Raw genomic sequence first — 21,433 nt, 5'->3', positions numbered from 1 at the left:
CCATTTTGTCGGAGATTTTTCAGATTCTTTTTTCGAGTTGCCCTTGTAAATGATCAACAGCATCTTTCAAAAAGAAAATTGTTTTCGAAAAATGTTTTTAACCTCTCCCCCACCCACCCTTTCCTCATCTCCTCCTCTCCGGACCGATTTTGTAGGCACTGCGCACTTAAAAACTACAGGAGAAACTTTTTGGTTAAAAAAAAAAAAAGGAAATATTTTCAGATGAAAAAGTGATTAAAGGGAAACTTGGCTGTTGTTTCTAGCATATCTCATAACCACCTTGTTTCTTTCTCACTCTGGACAAGTATTGAGGTTTTTCAATATTTTCTTCCCATTTGTCGCATTCTCATTTGTGTTACTTTTTTTTTTTTTTTTTTTTTTTTTTTTGTTGAAAATTATGATTTTTATCGGTCATGGGATATGCTAGAAACAGCCAAATCTCCCTTAAATCACACAAATTTGCATCTAAAAATATGCACTCTTTTTTTTTTTTACCGAAAAGGCTTCTATAGCTTTTTAAGTGCGTAGTGTAGTGTCCAAAAGTATCATCGTGCTTAGTAATCTGAAAACCCCCCATCAAAACGGAGAAATTCCAACTTGGTGCTTACCTATCTCCAACATCCGCTTGATGTTTTATTGTTTATAAAATATTTCATACAGGCATGGTGATGTGGTTGAGCAACTTGCTTTCTCTATCTATGCTACTTTGAATTCAGTCCAACTACTCAGCACTTTGGTTTCTTGAGTAGATATCTAGGAAGCAGTTACTGAAAGAAGCTCGTTATGTGTGTGTGTTTGTTTTATCACCGCTTGACAACCGGTGCTGGTTTGTTTACATCCTCGTAGCATCGATTCAGAAAAAGAAACCGATAGAATAAGTACCTAGCTTTAAAAATAAGTTCTGGGGTCGATTTGTTCGTTTAAAACCCTTCCAGGCTGTGACCCTACATTACCTCAGTCCAATGACCAAAACAAGACAAGACATAAAAACAGTAGTTAAGTCGGTTAAGTCTTATTAATCACAAGTTCCTTCCATTCTTAAAGCAGAGGTTTTCAAACTTTTTGACTTGCGGACCCCAATATATTTCAGGCTTTACCTTAGGGACCCCCTTATAAACGCTTACGAAATTTACACATGAATATTTGCTTAAAATAACATATATTTTTACATTTATTTATTTAACAGTATTTAACAAATAGGTTTATTGTCAATTAAAAGATTTCGATTAAAAACCATGTATAAAATCAAATTGCCCATAAAAAGTATTTGCTGTCCACGGACCCCCTGTCTTGTCCTTGCGGACTCCCTGTGGTCCGGGGACCACAGTTTGAAAACCCCTGTCTTAAAGTATCATTTACGCTATACATGTGGAACGCGCTGATGTCTGCAAAATTTTTCATAAATCTGCAATTCAGTTTAATTTTTGTGGCCACCGTTGTAAAATGATGATTTATTTGTAAATTGGGAGAAATGTAACATACCATGTCGATGTGGTCCCCTTTGTTTTCTAAAAGGAGATAGTTGTTTACATACAGATCAGACGATTTTACCAATAACAATGCCTTTTATATAATACATTTAAGATTTATTGATAGATATAACACTTTTGAATTTTGAATACTTGTTTCACCTGGCTTGATGTAATGAATTGATTGAGTGTGCATACCTTTATTTAGATAATTTATTTACGATTTTTTTTTCTCCCACATTTTCATATTGTTTACTTTTGTAATTTACACCTTTTTTTAAAGTGTAAATAAAACAAAAACTAAAACAAAATTCTGATTGTCAACGTATTCTGTAAACATTAGGAATATGCTATTCAGTTTGGCTATCTTTGCATTTAGTTGTCTGTAGATTACAGACACATAATTTAACAATGTGTATGTCAGAGTTCTCGGTGGATTAGAATAAAATATTCTGTCTAACAATAACTAAGATTCGTATGTAACAATGTATGTATGTGAGAATGAATAAATATCTTCGTAGGAAAAAGAAGGCCGAAAAGACATTGCTGCTTCAAACGAAAGAATGCCGAAAAAATAGCGGCAATAATAATTATTATTTCTCATTTAGGTACAAGGCCAGCAATTTTGAGGGCAGGGGCAAACGCTAGACTACTATTTTGTTTCATTGACCTCAAAAGGATGAAGAGAATAATAATAATTTATTAACCACGAAGGGTTTACTTTAAGAAAAACATTAAGAACAGCAGAGGACAGAACTTTGTGCGTGTGTGCATGTTTTTTGGTTTGAGAGTTTTGCATGTAATCATGTTTAAGAAAGAATAAATAAGGAGCAGTAATAAAATCTTAACAACAAGTATTCCTTGAGAGGGAGGAGATGTTCAAGGGCTGCTCATGGAAAAGCTCCATAAAACCACAGGTGCCCTGACTTCTGGGGCAGGTACCTTTTCTCAGTTCCTCATCTTCAGTTACAGGCATATGCTCAAGGCAAGTGCATTCCCTCACACCATGGTCTCCACTCTCCTCTACCTTTCAACAAAAGGACTTGAAGGCAACACTTCCCTCTCCACCTTTATTTTCCTCTTGAAGAAGTTGATGAAAGATTGGCCAAATAGGAAAGTGTTTGTCCTCAATCACATCCACCATACAACCTCTTTTGTTGTATGGTGGCGCCCAGGCATATGAAAACTGCCTGCCCTTCCCTTTTAAAAGAAAACAGTGAGGCAGTCTTCATGATGGATTCAGTTGATAGCTAGACCCATCCTACATGTGACATCAGATGTCCAACATGAACCTGCTGATCAGCAATGCTTGGACCCTGGACGAATGCATGCCAGATGGTTTTGTCACCCTGTGCATATCACAGACATATTTGGCGGATTGCACTTCCATGCTTGTAGCACCACATGGTCAGGGATTCCTGGAAGTTATCCACTGGCCCTGGGTTAAACTTTCTCCAGAAGAGAGAGGCTAGTTGATCATCTTCAACACTAACCTATAGAATGCTAAAGTGGATTTTCCACTTATCACAATGCCCGGCTAAGGGATGTGAGCTCTTGAAGACATTCTACTTTCCAAGTGTTCTCTCTCAGTCTCTGCTTAACCCATGACTGCAACACTGTCAAGGAGACAAGCTGAGGAAACACATCTGCCGAATAGCAACCACACCTGTTCACCATCAAGGAAGTGCTGGAAATGTAACCTCAGCACATCATCAGCCAAGGCATAGCTATTCCACCATACAATGGGTGTTAACAGCAGATGGATTGCTTGACCAAAGGAACATGTCCTTTTCACAAGAAGCAAAAGAATATATGCTTCGGTGCAGTCATACAGGAACTAGGACAAGGCACAATAGTCAAGCAATAGCAGATGAGAGATAGAATGTACACATAGTCACTCCTGCTGGACCGTTTGTGGATGACTTCCTCTGGGCATATTTCTGGGTGATTATTATTATCATTGTTGTTATTATTTTACTGGATAAATATTATGTTCATCATCATCACCGTTTAACATCCGCTGGTGTTTTTTACATGCTACCTGCACGGGAGCCAGTCCGGCGGCACTGACAATGACCACACTCGAATGCCGTTTTTCATGTGCCACCAGCACATGTGCTGATAAGGTGACGCTGGCAATGATCATGCTTGAATGGTGCTTTTTATGTGCCACTGGCACGGGAGCCAATCCGTGACCCTGGCAACGATCACACTCAGATGTGGTTTTAATGTTCCACTGGCGGTACTGTCATCGGCCACGTCAGTGATTTTGATTTGATTTCACTTGCCTCAATAGGTCATCACAAGCAAAGTTTATTGTCCAATGAATGAGGGGTATTCATAAGTGGACTGGTTACACCCACTGGCATAGGCCATGGGCTATGGTCTCACTTGGCTTGTCGGGTCTTCTCAAGCACAGCATATCTCCAAAGGTCTTGGTCAGTAGTCATTGCCTCGATAAGGCCCTATGTTCGAAGGTCATGCTTCACCACTTCATCCCAGGTTTTCTTGGGTCTACCTCTTCCACAGGTTCCCTCATCTGCTAGGGTGTGACACTTTTTCACACAGTTGTCCTCATTCATTTGCAACACATGACCATACCAGCACAGTCATCTCTTATGCACACCACATCTGATCCTTCTTAAATCCAACTATATGTGTTCAATAGACTTGTGTAGTGTATATTTCAAGTTTGTATAGAGTGAACTAATGTTTAAGATGGAATTATTTTGTGATTGTGAAGAGAAACCCCTCAGCTTTTATGATACAGTTTTGGTCATCATGATTCTGTTAGGTGTTAACTGCTTATGCATGGAGATTAATGAAGCTAACTTTCTCGTGTATCCAATCATGTTAACATATAAGTTCAACAGTGCCTGGGCATCTGCACATTCTCAATGAACTGAAACTTCAATAACATCTTATAACAATGACCCTCTAATCCAATGTCGTTCACCAAAACACAGACACTAAAAAAAGATCACAATGTTGTACTTCCTCTATATGTTAACACTACTTTCTATTATAGTGTTCATTTACTTGTCAAACTATGTCTTTAATATATGAAAACATTTTTTTCCTCTTTTACTTTAATTTCAGAAATGTCTTGGGCAGCTGAATTACCTGAGGAACTGCTGTGTAGACCTACTGGACTGGTGGTTTTAACTGGGCTTGATGTAGTTTATAATGCAATACACAAAGCTGTTTGGGATGCCTTTGTTAATAACAGGCGTCATGATCGTGTCTCCTTGAAATTTAAAGTCTTTGAAGGAGATCATGAATATCCAAAATGTCGATCAAAGGTAAGGTTGTTTGTTTGAGTTCAACATCATCATCGTTCACATGCTTGCATGGGTCAGACAGAATTTGTCGAGGTGGGTTTTCTATGGCCTTCCGGTCACTGACATTCACCTATTTTCAAGCAAAGTAATATTTTCTCATGACTAGACATGTTTTCTGAAGATATTGGAAATAGACTCTCCTTGCACAAGGTAACACTCATTTTACAACTAGCCAGCAAAGTCAATGCAAAGAGATAGTAACAAATCTGTACACACACACACACACACACACACACACACACACACACACACACACAATTATATATATATATATATATATATATATATATATATATATATATATGATGGGCTTGTTTCAGTTTCTTATTTCTTTATTGCCCACAAGGAGCTAATCATAGAGGGGACAAACAAGGACAGACAAAGGGATTAAGTCGATTACTTCGACCCCAGTGCATAACTGGTAATTAATTTATCGACCCTGAAAGGATGCAAGGCAAAGTCAACCTCGGCAAAATTTGAACTCAGAATGTAACGACATGCTAACATTTCTGTCAGCTCGCCACCCTAGTGGGCTTGATTCAGTTTCTGCCTACCAAATTCACTCACAGGGTTCTGCTTAGTCAAGAGCTGTAGTTGAAGATATTAACCCAAATTGCCCACAATGGGACTGAATCCAAAACTTTGTGGTTGGGAAGCAAGCTTTTTACAACATTCCCATGCCTGAGTTATTTTTGAGAATAAAGTATTAACATAATGAATATGGTTCTGCTGCATTGTTTAAATATATTAACTCACTGGAGCAAGACTGATTATTATCATATATATGTTTACATACACATGTTTCATGAAATCAAACACATTGATGAATGCAAATAGAAGAATCTGCCTAAAACTAGTTACAAATTCCCAGTCCCAAATCATTAACACTCTCTCAAATGAATGCGCTTGTTGGATTATTTCTCTGCATAATTTAAACAGCACCATAGAATAGATATTAGCTTCTGGCCAGAAGCTTTTTTCCACCCACCCTCACATCACATTATTACAAAATAAAATTTATATCCCTATAAATCTTTCTTCACTATAATGTTGCATGTGTTTGAAACGTTTTAAAAAAGCCATACTAATTATGTTAGATATTGCCATTTGTCCACCTACTTTTCAATCTCCTCTGAGAAACACTACATTAGAACATATGAATAAATGTGTTTTCTGTGTTTGTGTAAAAATGTTTGTGAAAGTACATGTGTCTATGTGTGCTTATGAATATGTGAGTGATTATTTTGGGGCAAATTATTTAATGTGTTTTATGTAAAGCTTTATGAATGCGAATACTTGTCAGTGTGCATGAATGTTAATAAATTAATTCTAATACAGTTCTATATTTAAGAGATGAGGAATTATATACATTATTTACATTTGACGGATATTTGTCCTCATCTTGTGAGTTGTTAACACAACATTTCGGCTGATATACCCTACAGCCTTCATCAGGTGTCTTAGGGAAATTTCAAACCTGAGTTCTCATTCCTAAGGTATTTTTCGATGTTATTATTATTATTATTCAGGCATATGGCATAGGGGTTAAGAGCATGGGCTACTAACTCCAAGATTCCGAGTTCGATTCCAGGCAGTGACCTGAATAATAATAATAATAATAATAATAACAACATCAAAAAATACCTTAGGAATGAGAACCCAGGTTCGAAATTTCCCCAAGACACCTGATGAAGGCTGGAAGGTGTATCAGCTGAAACATTGTGTTCACAACAAACAAGATGAGGACAAATATCTGTCAAATGTAAATAATGTAAATGAATTCTAATCATCAATTTCATTTTGTATATTTATTATTTCAGCAACGAACATCATATGAATGGTATATTCCTAAAGGGATCTTAAAGAGATCCTGGATGAACAAACATTTGAGTCATGTTCCTGCTGTGGTGGTCATCTTTTTTGATTTGGATTGGGACGAACCGATGTGGAAAGAAAAACAAATGGAATGTGCAACTCGCGTTGAAATTGTGAGGTAAAATCTCATCTTACAAATAATCCTTTTTACTATAGGTACAAGGCCTAAAATCTGGGGTCGGAGGTAATCAATAACATCAACCCCAGTGCTCAACTGGGGCTTATTTTATTAACCCTGAAAGGATGAAAGGCAAAGTTGACCTCAGCAGAATTTGAACTCTTATCTTAGAAATAATATAATCAGTTTATCTCAAGGCAAAATCATCATCATCATTTAATGTCCATAGTCCATGCTGGCATAGTTTGGGCAGCTTGACAGGATCCAACTAGCCTGAGGGCTGCATTAGTCTCCAGTGTCTGCACTGGCAAGGTTTCTATGGCTGGGTGCTCTTCTTAACACCAACCACTTTACAGAGTGTACTCAGTACTTTAAGAGTGAGGTCGCCAAGTAACTTACAAGGCAAGACGCCTTTGCAGAGTGGGGATGCAGTATTGAGGGAGGTGGTTTTGGACTAAGTGTTGAGAGGCTAAAGTTTGATAGTGGAAAAGAAGCAAATGTTTTTCCATAGAGGAAATATGTGACTTCCCCAGCAAGAAAAGGTGAAAAGATTGTGTTGATGAGAACTTGGGCATATACAAGAAGGTGGGTAGAGGGAAGATATAAAAACAGAGAATTGAGGATGGTTTGGTGAGTAGGTTCACTAGAGTGTGAAAGGAGAGTGATGGTTGGTACAAATGAGGATAGAGCAGAAAGCAGTGAATGGTAAACATGGATAGAGGCATGAGCAATGGTGCATCTCAATTTTGGGGTATGTAAGGAAAGTAGGAGTTGACCGTACAGGTAGTGGCAATAGGTGGTACTGCATACAAGAAATATAAAATTAAGAGGAAAAATACAATTGTATTCCTGAACAAAATTTTTTTTTTTTCTTTCTTCTCTCTTTCAGAAACAGTCTGCTAGGCCGAGGCACAAAAGTTGATGTCGTTCTTATTCAGAAAAATGCACCTCTTCTTCCAGGTAAGAAATTGTTGTTGATTACCCTTTTCATTTATACATGAAGTTGCATCTGCTGTAAGCATTTCTTTATGCTGTACTCCACACTGTATTCTACATTACCATAATCCATCTAGGTACCACCAATTCATTTGGGTATGTACTTGTGATAGACTGATTGCAACGGATTTTGTGCAGTTTGTTTGCCAAATGTACTCTGAAGTCATTGGTCAACTTTGGAACTTTGAGGCTATAGCAGAAGACACCACAAACTGCTATGCAGTAGAATTGAACCAGAGACCACATGATTACAAAGTGAACTTTGTAACCACACAGCCATGCAGAACAATTTATGTTCTGTATTCAAACTGTGTCTTTCATCATTTTACAGTTGTTAACCTCTTAACATATTATCCTGTATATTTTCATTCAGAAATCATCATCATCATCATCGTTTAACGTCTGCTTTCCATGCTAGCATGGGTTGGACGATTTGACTGAGGACTGGTGAAACCAGATGGCTACACCAGGCTAATCTGATTTGGCAGAGTTTCTACAGCTGGATGCCCTTCCTAACACCAACCACTCCAAGAGTGTAGTGGGTGCTTTTACGTGCCACCGGTACGAAGGCCAGTCAGGTGGTACTGGCAACGGCCACGCTCAAAAAGGTGTTTTTTACATGCCACCCACACAAGAGCCAGTCCAGCGGCACTGGCAACAATCTCGCTCGAAAGTCCTTACACATGCCACGGGCACAAGTGCCAGAAAGGCGGCGCTAGGCACAGGTGCCATCATGATTCCGCTTGCCCCAACAGGTCTTCTCAAGCCGAGTTTCTTGTCCAATGACGGAGACAAAATATCTAGTAAATATATATTTGAACAAAAATATGCTTTCTCTGTACTTATGTCACTTATCTCTAACCTGAAATATTTCGTTAATGATGTTATTCCCATTTTCTATCATTAGCTATCAATACCTATCATTTCTATCAGCAACTTCATAATAAATCATAACTTCCTTATATACAGATTCAAAATAAATAGTTAAAAAATATATTTTTTACATGGAAATTGAAAATGTGTATGTTAAGAGGTTAAAATAAAGTGCCAAAGTACCAGTCAAATACTGAATCAATTGAATTGACAACCCATCCAACTAAATGTAGACACCCTTGTGCTTATGTTAGAAATCATTATAATTACACAGCCTTACCTCAACTAAACTAAGCTGTCTTATTTATATGTTTCTAGGAGAAGATGTAATAGCCACAGAACGAGCTGCAGCCTTGTGCACTGCCTGTGAACTGTCTATGAAGTCACTGTTTGTCTTACACCACACCGACCATTTAGTTGGTTATGTCATTAGGTAACGTCTCTTTATCGTTTTATATATTATTTTCATTTTCATGCTTCTCTTTTTCCTCCTGTTTCTTACTTTGTCAGTTTTCTGTACTGACATAAGTTTGTGTGGATGTTTTGCCATTCATCTCTGTTCTTGGTTAAAATTTGTGTACATTGGGCACAAGGATGGCTATGCATTGAGATGCCTGCTTTCCAACCACATGATTTCAGGTTCACTGCATGGCACTGTGTGCAAGTGTCTTCTACTACAGCCTTGTGCCAACCAAATCCTTGTGAGTGGATTTGATAGATGGAAATTGTGTGGAAGTCCATTGTGTGTGTGTATTACCACATGGCCTTACCATGGTGTGTGTATTACCACATGGCCACACCTGCACATATAATAAATTGACCCTGGAGCAAAATATGGATTCCTGTAGTTAAGCTTAAGCTCCAAAACTGATGATTGCTTTTTAAAAATTACTGCATGTATCACTAATAATTTACTTTCTTTCCACTGTTATGAGTTCAGATCCTATTCATGTTGATTTCAGCTTTTCATTTCACAAGGGTAGGTAAAGTAGATACCAATCACCATCTGGGATTTATTCATTTGACTGCATCTCCCAGTCCCTTCCACAAATTTGCAATACTGGGCCCAAGATGATAAGTCGTTATTACATTTTGCCAATGAGAAGCTGATTCATGGTTGCTCATCTTCAAAGAAATAGCAGTCAAGTTTTTTATCAAATATTACCTTACCATCTGGATAATGTAGTCATGGATGCATATTTAACTGAATAAGGTAGGGTAGTAATTTCTGAAATGTCTGATCATAGATCTGCCCAATCAGAGCTAGCTTGGTGGCTAAACAATATCATCTTCACCACCACCACCACCACCACCACTCTTGTTGCTAGCATCATCACCACCACTCATCATCATCATCGTCGTTTAACGTCTGCTTTCCATGCTAGCATGGGTTGGACGATTTGACTGAGGACTGGTGGACCAGGAGGCGACACCAGGCTCCAATCTGATTTGGCAGAGTTTCTACAGCTGGATGCCCTTCCTAACGCCAAGGTAGTGTAGTGGGTGCTTTTACGTGCCACCAGCACGAAGGCCAGTCAGGGGGTACTGGCAACGGCCACTTGTTGCTATTGTCATCACTATCATCTTTCTTTTCGTTTTTAATTCTGTGGAATATCAATTAAAAGCTAGATTTATTATTGTCACATTTCTTTCATTTCAGGCTAGAAAATGCATTTTATGAACAATCACAAAATTATTATCACAATGAAGCCAGGAAAGTTAAAGCACATAAAGATTTTCTCAACAAAATAACACATCAGGTAAGTTAATTATATTAATTATTTGTTGTGCATTCTTGGGTTAAATAATTAATTATAATATGTACACTGTAATAAATAGAACATGTAGGTCTCACTGATATTAATATAAGGAATATTCAAAGCAGATCTATAATTGTGTGTTTAGTAAACTTATGACTTAACCCTTTCCTTATTCCAATATTTTATCATTTTGGCATTTCTGTTGAAATCCACTGTTTTTGTTTCAATTAAGTTTGGAAACAATGAAGAATTTAGTAAAAAAAAAAAAAGATTTGCCATTATTAGGCTGGGGTTTGGAACATCAATTCGCGTGAAATTTTGATTTAGTTTTTCATTTAACCCTGTAGTTACCGTACTTCTGTTGAAATACTCTACTTTTGTTTCAATTGATTTTGAACATAATGAAGAAATTAGTGAAATAACATTGTCATTATTAAGCTGAAAATTAATTAGAATACTAATTGTAGCATTTTGATGGAAAATTTTAATTTAAATCACTGTAAAACAAGAAGTCATAGACAGATTGGTATCAAAAGCTTTAAACACTTATAGTAAATGTGTATTGTAAAAATGTGTACTAATTATATGTTGTATTATGTCTATTTCATTTCCTAAATTGCTTGGATATTTAAAGTAATTTGATTTTGAATTAACTAAATGTATTATTTTTGACTCCAATATATGTGTATGTATATATTTTTTCAGTTACTATTTGTCCGACACCAGTTCAAAATTGCATTTTTTAATGAACTTAAACAAGATTCACACACTGCTTTGAAGTAAGTATTCAGTGTTTTAATTTTATATTTTTTATACATGCATATAAACAAACATTCGTTTGTTCATTTAACATGTGCTTTTTTTGTGTGTGGTATGCTAACAAGAATTAGACAGGGAGTTATTTGAGGCAGGATTTTATGGCCTGATGTCGTCAACCTTTTCCTGTTTGCCAAGTAAAGGAATTTTATTCAACAGGTCTTCAAAATCACAGAGCAACCAAACTCAATATCAAGAAAGAATGTCACTGTTTTGCACAAATGGTGACATGCATGGAAATGTGTGTACATGCAGGTGTGTGCGCGCGCGTGTGCATGTGTGTGTGTGTGTGTGTGTGTGTGTGTACAGCAGGTATCCTGCTGTTTTTATCAACTGAATTCACACAAGGCATTGGTTGAACTAGGTGATAATAGAAGACACTTACCCAAGACACTGCTCAATAGTATTGACCACATCACTTTGGGCCAGAGACATTATGCAGTAAAAACACCCCTCCTCACCTTCTCTAAAGGAGGCCAAGGTTGTTTCATCTGCAGGGAAGGTGATAGCCTCAGTTTCTTGGGATGCAAAAGGCATTGTGTTTATTGACTATCCTCAAAAAGCTACACCATCAATGAAGAGTACAATGCCAACTTGCTAAGGCAGTTAAGAAAGGCTATCAAGACTAAAAACCGAGGAAAACTGACAAAAGGGTCTTGTTTCATCAGGACAATACTCCAGCACATAAGTCTTTACTTTCAATGGCTGCTGTACATGACTGTGGCTTTGGACTGGTTCGCTCTTCTCCTGATTTGGCCCCATCTAACTGTCATCTGTTTCCCAATATGACAAAATCACTTGGCTGGGTACTAGTATTGGTGTGATGATATGTCATGTATAAACTATTTTTTCCCCTCTCGTATCTAAATTCAAACACATGTTCATTTATTGTAGACATTATAAGCAAGCTTATGGACAAATTCAAGAACTACGAATGCATGAAACCAATTTACTAGAAATCAAAACCATTGCAGGCTTTGTCAATTACAAAGTAAGCTGTTGTTATTTTAATTATCAAAATACATAACTAATAAAAGTATTTTCATTATCATCATCTTCATTATTGAGTCTCTTTTCACCATCATTTTTAATGTCCACTTTTCCATGCTTGCATGGATGAGATGGATTTCTTGAGGCAGAATTTCTATGTCCAGATGCCCTTCTTGTCAGCAACTCTTGCCTGTTTCCAGGCAAACCAGTATTTCCTATTGCCTGACATTTTTTCCACGGAAGATTGACAACAAGCAACATTGCTTGTACAATGCTGATACAACCACACATGATGTCAAGGCAAGGATACACACACACACACACACACACACACACACACATATATGACAAGCTTCTTTCAGTTTCCATCTACCAAATCCACTAATTTTTGTTTTGGAAGAAGCTCACCATGATGTCACCATAGAATAAAGTAAAGACTGTATTTTTAATTATCCAGTAGATAATTCCTGCCAGATTAGCACGTGTAAACCCAGTATTTCATGTTATATGTCATAGCAACTGTTTCTTATTTCTTCATTGTTTCTTTTGGAAACAATTCATCTTGATGTCAACATATTTGTGTACTTCCAGAATTTTGACAAACAGGCTATATGAGACTGAATATTATGTGCAATCTGTACTAGCACATAATATTTATTTTAGTTTTTCCTTCACATGTTCTCATGTTCAAGTGCCATTTTGTTAATAAGGAGTTGTCAATGGATTCTCAGATCTTGGATATACACCCTTTCTGTTTTACATGTATTAAATTGTCTATCTTTTTCATTGTAAATGTCCAGTCATACTGTTAGATAATAAACTTTAGAGTGTTGCTTGTAATTTATTGTTTCCTTATTTTTACCCTCCAGATTTGCAGGCTATCATTTCAACATAATGCTCCTTTAGATGCCATTGCCCAGTTCCGAAGACACATTGACTTTTTCAAGAATCGAATTGGAGTTTCTGATTTGTCTTTTGAGCACAATGCTTGGATGTCAAAACAGTAAGTTACTTATACATACTTTTATATCAGCGCCTGCTAAGCTTGAGCTTTCTCCATGACATTTCTGCCAGAAGTTAATGTTTTATAAGTCAAAAAGTGAAAGTTCCCTGATGTCAATTTTTTGCAACAAATTCTCTTTGTAAATCTCTACAAGTATCCACCTGCAAGATGCAGGTCTGCCCTCTTTATTTCTCAGGCAATGACCGGTATCCTTCAAATCTCATTTGTACACCCAATTATAACAGACTGAGTTTATAGTCTTTTGGCTTTTAATCTATCATCATCATCTTTTCAATGTCCCCTTTTTCATACTTACTTGGGTCAGGCAGAATTTGTTGAGGCGAATTTTCTATGGCTGGATGTTCTTCCTGTCACCACCTCTCACCTGTTTCAAAGTAAGCTAGTTTTTCCCCATGACTAGACACAATTTTCTTATATCAGTGAATGGATGACAGAATTGGTAGAACATTGGACAAAATACTTTGTGGATTTTGTTGCATTCTGAGTTTAGGTCTTATCTAGATCAGCTTTGCCCCTCATCATTCTGAGGTTAATAAAATAAGTACCAGTTAAATGTTACTAGAGAGCGGGTGGGTATTACCAAATGTACCTTAAAAAGCATTATGTCCACAGTCTAATGACTAAAACCATTAAAATATACCAAAAACAACCTGTATTTCATAACTATTGTTTAAAGACTGAATATTGCAAAATTAGTAAAGTGCCTTACAAACTACTCTGCAGTATTTAGTTACCTGTTGCCGTGTTCAAATGTTAATGCGGTCAAATTTGCTTTTTATCCAGCTGTATTTAATAAAATAAAAACCAATCAAGTTTTGGAATTGTGGCACAGTTACAGATCATTCCTTTTTATCTTTAATCTTTTATTTGTTTCAGTTTTTGGACTGTAATCATGCTAGGGCACTACTTTGAAAGGTTATCATCAAATAAATCATTCCCAGCACTTATTTTTAAAGTCTGATATTTATTCTATCAGTCACTTTTGCTGAACTGCTATGTTACAAGGAGAATAAAAAAATGCATCATTGGTTGTCAAGCAATGGTGGAGAACAAAGCAATGAAACAATCACGCATGCAATGTGCTTCGTCAGTTTCCATTTATTAAATACAATCATATGGCATAGGTTGGCCAGGGGCTATAGTAGAAGACACTTGCCCAAGTGGCACACTGAAGTATTGAACCGAAAAGCACATGGTGGCAAAGCAAGCTTCTTAACCACACAACTAATCCTGTGCCAAAATTATTACATTCAAATTTACTTTTTTTTAAGCAATTTATTTGTGGTTTTAAATGATTTTTTGTTGTTGTTATTCCTCATAAATTTGCTTACAAAAACATCTAATAAATTATAACATTCTAAAAGTGTTATTTCACATACTTCAAATTTCTGTAATATATATGTAAAAATATAGTAAAATATATTTTTATGTATTAAGCCTAACAAAAAATGTGAGTCAAAAATACTTTTGATAAATAAATAAAAAGAACAATTACATGTTATTTTTGTTTCCACTTTTTTTTTTGTGCAGATTTCAAGTATTTGGTGATTTATTTGATGAAGCTATAAAACTAGGTTTGACAGCAATTCAGACACAACACCCAGGTTTCTATTATCAGCATGCTGCCAATCTGTCTATTGCCCGTAAATCGCTCTGCAGTCAACTTTGTAAAGTAAGTATATCTGCATAGAGGTGAGAGAGAGGGAGAGAGTGAGTTAGATATAGATATATGTATATGTATTGAGAAAAAGGAGGCAGTCAGAAATTTGGATAATTTTTTATTAGAACTTTCGTTTGTTAACCAAGTTCTTCAAGACAAAAATTAAGACCATTTTGGTCTTAATTTTTGTCTTGAAGAGTTAGGTTAACAAACAAAAGCACTAATAAAAAATTATCTAAAATTTTGACTGCCTCCTTTTTCTCAGTATACAATATCTGTACACCACTTCAAACACTCTATACATATGTATATATATATTTATATATAAACTTATAAATGTACATAATGTGTTTTTGTGTAAAGTGGATTTATATATGGATTTGCAGAACACCTGAGATCATTACGCAACTGTTTAACTTGCCAATCATATCTCTCTCTTATCTTCTTTGTGAAGTTCAACACCTGAAGATCATTTTTCAATATGTATGTTTTAATATTTCATTTAGACATTGCAACACTAATAACCTGGTATAGAACTCAGTATATGTATGCTTCTGAACAAAGTGTTAGTCAGGTACAAAGCAGTAATAAGTAAAGAATTCTTATTTTCCAAAATAAATTGCACTTCGTGTTTTAGGCTCTGATGAAGCTGTGAGGTGTTACTCAGACACTCAACTATGAGTCCACTGCATCTTATAGCAGAAACAGCTGTAAGCTAATGAAGTTCATAGGATTATTGCTTATTCCTTTGTCATCTCATTTTGTGTATATATGTATATATATATATATATATATATATTACGGAGATGTACTTGCATAGCAAGTGACCTGATCTGAGATCGTGTGCTGGAACGAAAACAATTGCAGCGTAGAAGGTGCAGCACAATTTTGTCAGTGAACAGGTCGCGGTCTCCAAGCGACGAAAATATTTTGACAAATTAAATTTAAATGTTGAAGTGAATCTGACGGCTTTTGTGTGTTATTTTAAATGGCTTAATCTTTTTCAAAATTTCATCAAGTGGCCAGCATATTACAAATACCTTTTAAGGTGAAAATTATAAACAACTATAAATAAGGGCAAAAGAAAAGATTTCTATGCCAATATACTGAGAAATAGACTTTAAAGCATCAATCACCACATACAATATACATCACTATAAATACACATCCTGTTGACTCGAGGAAAGCAAGCTAACAGAGTTTTTTTTTTAAATTCATTATCTCTGTATTGAACAATTTTGGAATTAATCTAATGGATTTTTCCACTCATCAGCAGAGAATATGATAAGAAATAAATGAAATATTTACAAGCACCATAAAGATTGTGGTGATTGACGATTTAAAGTCTATTTCTCAGCATATTGGCATAGAAACTTTTTCTTTTGCCAAGAGGCAGAAAACTACCTGGAGGGCAGTATTGCTGATACTATTTAATTTGTTTTTGTTGCCTCCAATAGAAGTTCTATGTGCAACATCAGTTGAAGTGGCCAAATAGCTTCAACTCAAATCAACTTGAGATTTGAAAACTCTTGGAATAATTTAGCCATAAAAACTATAAAGATTGTTCCTTGTGCAAGTTTGGTAAAATGCAACAATCAGAATATGGTTTTGCATTGAAAACAGTACTCCTTGGAATCCTATTTATATAATCATTACCATTGTCGTAATGTATTTGAATTTTTCTAAGTTGGCATCTTATAACTCACTGGGTTTCTTTGTCATTGAGTATTCAGAACAGCAATAGAACAAACTGGCTGCCATTGCTATGTATGTCTATAAATACAGTTTTTTTTCTCTAGCTGACTACCCTTCCAATCACACAAATGTCTCTGTGTGTGTTGATGTTAAAACATAGACACTAGCAGCTAATGGCAGCAGTGGGTATTGTTGTATTGATGATGGTGATGGCAGCAGATGGTAGTGATACTGCTCATATTACAGCAGTGAACCTATAAGATGACAACAGGTTCCAAAGATGATGTCCACTGTGTTTATTTGTTTTTACTTCTTCAAGTATAAACAAAGGTTGGACACACATTTTGACCTCAGAAATAATTGGATTAATAATTTTTTGTAAAGAATATAAAAATTGTTTGTTAATTTCTAATTTAGTTCCGTTGTAATTAGAAACTTATTTTGTTGATGATAAAGATCATGACATGGTATATTTCATGCAATTATTCCATTAAACCTTATAGAGTTACAAGTTGTTCATTGTATTTTCGGTTATTTTCTTCATTCAGCCTGTAACTAGTCAACTTAACTGGAATCCACTTGAAAATTTGGGCAATTTAGATTTTTATGGTCAAAGACCCTGGAGACAAGGACATCAAAGTAAGTGGCATTTTTTGTACTCTATCTCTTTCTCTCTCTCTCTCTCTCTCTCTCTCCATGACCTCTATTTTTAAAAAGCAGGTTACCTCAGTTCTCTAATAATTAGAGGGTTTTTTTGTCTTTTGTTTTTTTTTAAGGAAACTGCCTAATTATTTTAAAAACTGTTACACTGTACTTGAGCTGCTATTGCTGTGGTGACAATGCTGAGAATATTTTGATCTTGTCAGACCTCATCAGCAAGACAAAGCCTGACTGTCACTGTCTGAATAATTAGAAATATACATAAATAGTTTAGCAAATAATCACTGAATTGCACGATAAATTAAAGGAATGACTGGGGAAAATGCCTAGGAATACCTGCTGTCTAGCTGAATATAATCATCATTACCATTATATAGTGAACAGTTTGAGCCTTCAAACTATACCTACTCAATAAGGATATAAACCATTATGAGTTCATGGGTTTATTTTTTGTTCCTCTCCACTATCTCACACACACACACACACACACACACACACACTTAGCCTGTTTCCAGACAAGGTAAAATTTCCCCCATGAAAGGCTGAAGATGAATGCATGATGATAATAGAGTACTGAAACATGGATGCACACATGAATATATACATACAGGGGTGGGTGCAAAAGTAGGTATACAGTTATGAAAATAAAAAACATGTACAGTACTCATTTATTTTTATCAAAAAAATTAAAAGCTAGCTTCATTTTTGATATTTTCAGTGTCATTAATCATAATACATTTATCATAACTATAATAATAGTTTTATTGTAACTTTTAATTTTTTTTTTTTAAATAAATGAGTATTGTACATGTTTTCTTTTTTCATAATTGTATACCTACTTTCGCACCACTACCCCCTGTATATGACAGGGTTCATTCAGTTTTCATCTACCATATCCATCACAAGGCTTCGGTTGACCCAGTGCTGAGGTGCCATACAATGGGACCCAACCCAATACAATCATCATCATCATCGTTTAACGTCCGCTTTTCATGCTAGCATGGGTTGGACAATTTGACTGAGGACTGGTGAAACCGGATGGCAACACCAGGCTCCAATCTAAATTTGGCAGAGTTTCTACAGCTGGATGCCCTTCCTAACGCCAACCACTCAGAGTTGGGAAACAAGCTTCCCAACCACATAGCCATTACCTTGCTGCCAGCTTGCTGGAATTCATAAAAGAGTAATATAAAAATGAAGCAAGGATTATGAAAAATTTTTAAAGAATTATTGAAATATATTAAGGATATAGGTAGCTGTGTGGTGAGAAGTTTGAACTCATGTGTTGAAGCAAATTTTATTGTCTGGAAAGAATCATACTGCCTTTAATGTCAACATCCATTGACAAGGTTGCAAAAGGAACAAAAATTTTGGAAAAAAAAAGAATATATAAATAATAAATGAGTGGAAATCGAACCAGTGAGTGTGTTACATAATAAGGCATTAAAACAGTATGAGTCTCCTAAGATACAAAATGTAGTTTGCGTGCAAAAGCAGTGTTGCAAATAATCAAACATTTAGAACTATGGTTCTGGGTTCAATTCCACTGCATGGCTCATTTGGCAAGTATCATTTCCTGGAGCCCCAAGCCAACAAAAACCTTGTGAATGGATTTGGCAGAGGGAAATTGAAAGACACCTATTTTGCATGTGTCCATTTATGTATCTATGTGCATGTATGTTTGTGTTTGTCTACTACTGCCACTTGACAACTGGTGTTGATTTGTTTACACCTATGTAAGTTACCAGGTCAGCAAAAGAGATTAATTGTAAAAAGTACCATGCTTTAAGAAAATAAGTGCTGGAGTCAATTTGCTTGACTAAACTCTTCAAAATTCTGCCCCAGTATGGCTGAAACATAATGACTGAAACAAGTAAAAAATTTAAAAGAACATAATTGTTACTCCCTATTTTATTTCTTTTCTTTTTCTTCCAGGTATTGATCCTCCTGATATTGAGAAAGAAAAGGAAGGTATTATGGCTCTTCAAAATATGGAAAGAGATGTGGACCATTCGGTATGTAATATAATTTTGTTGTTACTCATCTCCCCCTCCCCCCCCCCCTCCCCCCGCTGCAATCTGGAAAGTGGCCATACGCATTCTTGATATTTAAATAATTTTCATCATATTCAAAAATCAATGCTTTCTCCAGATTGAAGTGCATTGTAGCTTGTGATAGATTAAGAAGTTAAATAACAATTGGTGAAGATGAAGAGCCTCTTACAATGCAACAGAGGCAGGTTAGTGAGCAGAGTAAAGAAATGTCACATTTCTTTACTCTCTTCATTTCTGATGAATTAGCCTTTGTACCTGAAATATATATTGTAAGAAACTGTTGATCTTAGTTATCTTTTAGCTTTATTTCTTTCTTCAGATTGTCCAACTTACGCAAAAAGAAAATAAATGAAAATAAAGGATATTTTGGTTAAAGTCATTTTCTATAATTTTAGGTAAACGAAAATTGACTGGTTTTCGTATTTGTAAATAGTTCAAAACACAAAATGTACTTTGTTTTTGTATCTGATTTACAAAATTCCTTGTGAATTCATGTGTTGAAGCAAATTTTGTTGCGTTTGGGAAGAGTCATACTGTCTTAATGTCAACATCCATTGACAAGGTTGCAAAAGCCACAAAAATTTTGGAAGAAAATATATATAAATAATAAATGAGTGGAGCTCAAACCAGTGAGTGTGTTAGATAATAAGGCATTAAGACGGTATAACTTTCTCCTGATACAAAATGTAGTTTGCACACAAAATCAGTGTTGAAAATAAACAAACATTTAGAATGATTCAATTATGTTTGGGATATATTCGATTTGTATAAAGGAGTATTCACTGATAATTTACTATAGAGAACCTTTTTTTGCATTAGGTAAAATGTGAATGTGGAGGCGCAATGGCCCAGTGGTTAGGACAGCGGACTCGCGGTCATAGGATCGCAGTTTCGATTCCCAGATCAGGCGTTGTGAGTGTTTATTGAGCGAAAACACCTAAAGCTCCACGAGGCTCCGGCAGGGGATGGTGGCAAACCCTGCTGTACTCTTCCACCACAACTTTCTTTCACTCTTACTTCCTGTTTCTGTTGTGCCTGTAATTGAAAGGGTCAGCCTTGTCACACTATGTCACGCTGAATATCCCCGAGAACCATGTTACGGGTATACGTGTCTGTGGAGTGCTCAGCCACTTCCACGTTAATTTCACGAGCAGGCTGTTCCGTTGATCGGGTCAACTGGAACCCTCGACGTCGTAAGCGATGGAGTGCCAAAATGTGAATATATAATGTAAAACAATATGATGTTTAACACATATCTTTTTCTAAGATATTAGCAATATTGTTGGTTTACGACTTTGAATATTTTATGTGAGTTTTATAACTTCAAAGGTTGATATCAGTTTTAAATTTATTGGCTGTCTAGCTTGTCTCTTGACTAACTGAAGACAGCATAGAATTACTTAATGCCAGTAAGTATACTAATTTGTACAGGTGTTGAGATGGAAAATTTGGACAAGGCAAAAATTTTTTTGAAATACCATCTAGCATAACATTAATAGTGCAGTTTAGTAAGTGAGGTCATAGTTTAATTTGAAAACATAGTTGTATATGTATATCATATTTAGTTTACTGTATGTGAAAGGTATGTAAGTATATTTATTTATTTATATTCATATACAAGCATAGGTGAAGTTTGCCTTGCATCCACATTTGTTTTTATATATATGTATAGATTGTATATATATTAATGGAGTATTTTCTGTCCCTTATTCTATCAACTTTGGCCATAGAAAATTTGCTTCAGCAAATTCTGTCTGCCCCTTGCAAGCATGGAAAAGTGAATGTTAAATGATGTTTTATACATATATAATTTCAATCTTATTTACTTGTAGTGGATTATCATTCCTCAGTTAAGTAGTGCCGTGGCTCAGTTCAAAAAATACAAGTCTCCAAGAATGAAAAGACATTTAAGTAAGTTTGAGTTATTGTTCATTTATTGTTGTTTTTGTCATAATATGCATGTGTATGTGTTGTTGAGAAGACCTATATTCAAAGGCATTTCAGCCATGACCATCCTGAGTTATTTTTTTTTCCCCACTTAGTTACCTAGAATTGTGTTATATAATAAACCTTTCTCTTTCTTTAAGTTAATTGGCTGATAT

At 35.7% G+C, this 21,433-nt stretch overlaps 1 protein-coding gene across 1 annotated transcript in view; it reads left to right on the top strand.

Moving 5' to 3' along the window:
- LOC106871310 (trafficking protein particle complex subunit 11) overlaps nucleotides 1-21,433 on the top strand; it is a 77,500-nt gene that overhangs the window by 6,543 nt on the left and 49,524 nt on the right. The window contains exons 2-13 of the mRNA XM_089365182.1: nucleotides 4,569-4,771; nucleotides 6,631-6,803; nucleotides 7,693-7,763; nucleotides 8,991-9,105; nucleotides 10,333-10,432; nucleotides 11,138-11,211; nucleotides 12,143-12,239; nucleotides 13,108-13,241; nucleotides 14,793-14,934; nucleotides 17,166-17,256; nucleotides 19,213-19,292; nucleotides 21,164-21,242. Of these exons, the coding sequence (XP_089221308.1) occupies nucleotides 4,571-4,771; nucleotides 6,631-6,803; nucleotides 7,693-7,763; nucleotides 8,991-9,105; nucleotides 10,333-10,432; nucleotides 11,138-11,211; nucleotides 12,143-12,239; nucleotides 13,108-13,241; nucleotides 14,793-14,934; nucleotides 17,166-17,256; nucleotides 19,213-19,292; nucleotides 21,164-21,242 (1,357 nt within the window). The 5' untranslated portion in view covers nucleotides 4,569-4,570. The remainder of the gene's footprint in view (nucleotides 1-4,568; nucleotides 4,772-6,630; nucleotides 6,804-7,692; nucleotides 7,764-8,990; nucleotides 9,106-10,332; nucleotides 10,433-11,137; nucleotides 11,212-12,142; nucleotides 12,240-13,107; nucleotides 13,242-14,792; nucleotides 14,935-17,165; nucleotides 17,257-19,212; nucleotides 19,293-21,163; nucleotides 21,243-21,433) is intronic.

Source organism: Octopus bimaculoides, chromosome Z (assembly GCF_046866305.1).
Source record: "Octopus bimaculoides isolate indiv1 chromosome Z, ASM4686630v1, whole genome shotgun sequence".
NCBI classification, from domain to species: domain Eukaryota; kingdom Metazoa; phylum Mollusca; class Cephalopoda; order Octopoda; family Octopodidae; genus Octopus; species Octopus bimaculoides.
This window is presented reverse-complemented; position numbering and strand designations above follow the sequence as displayed.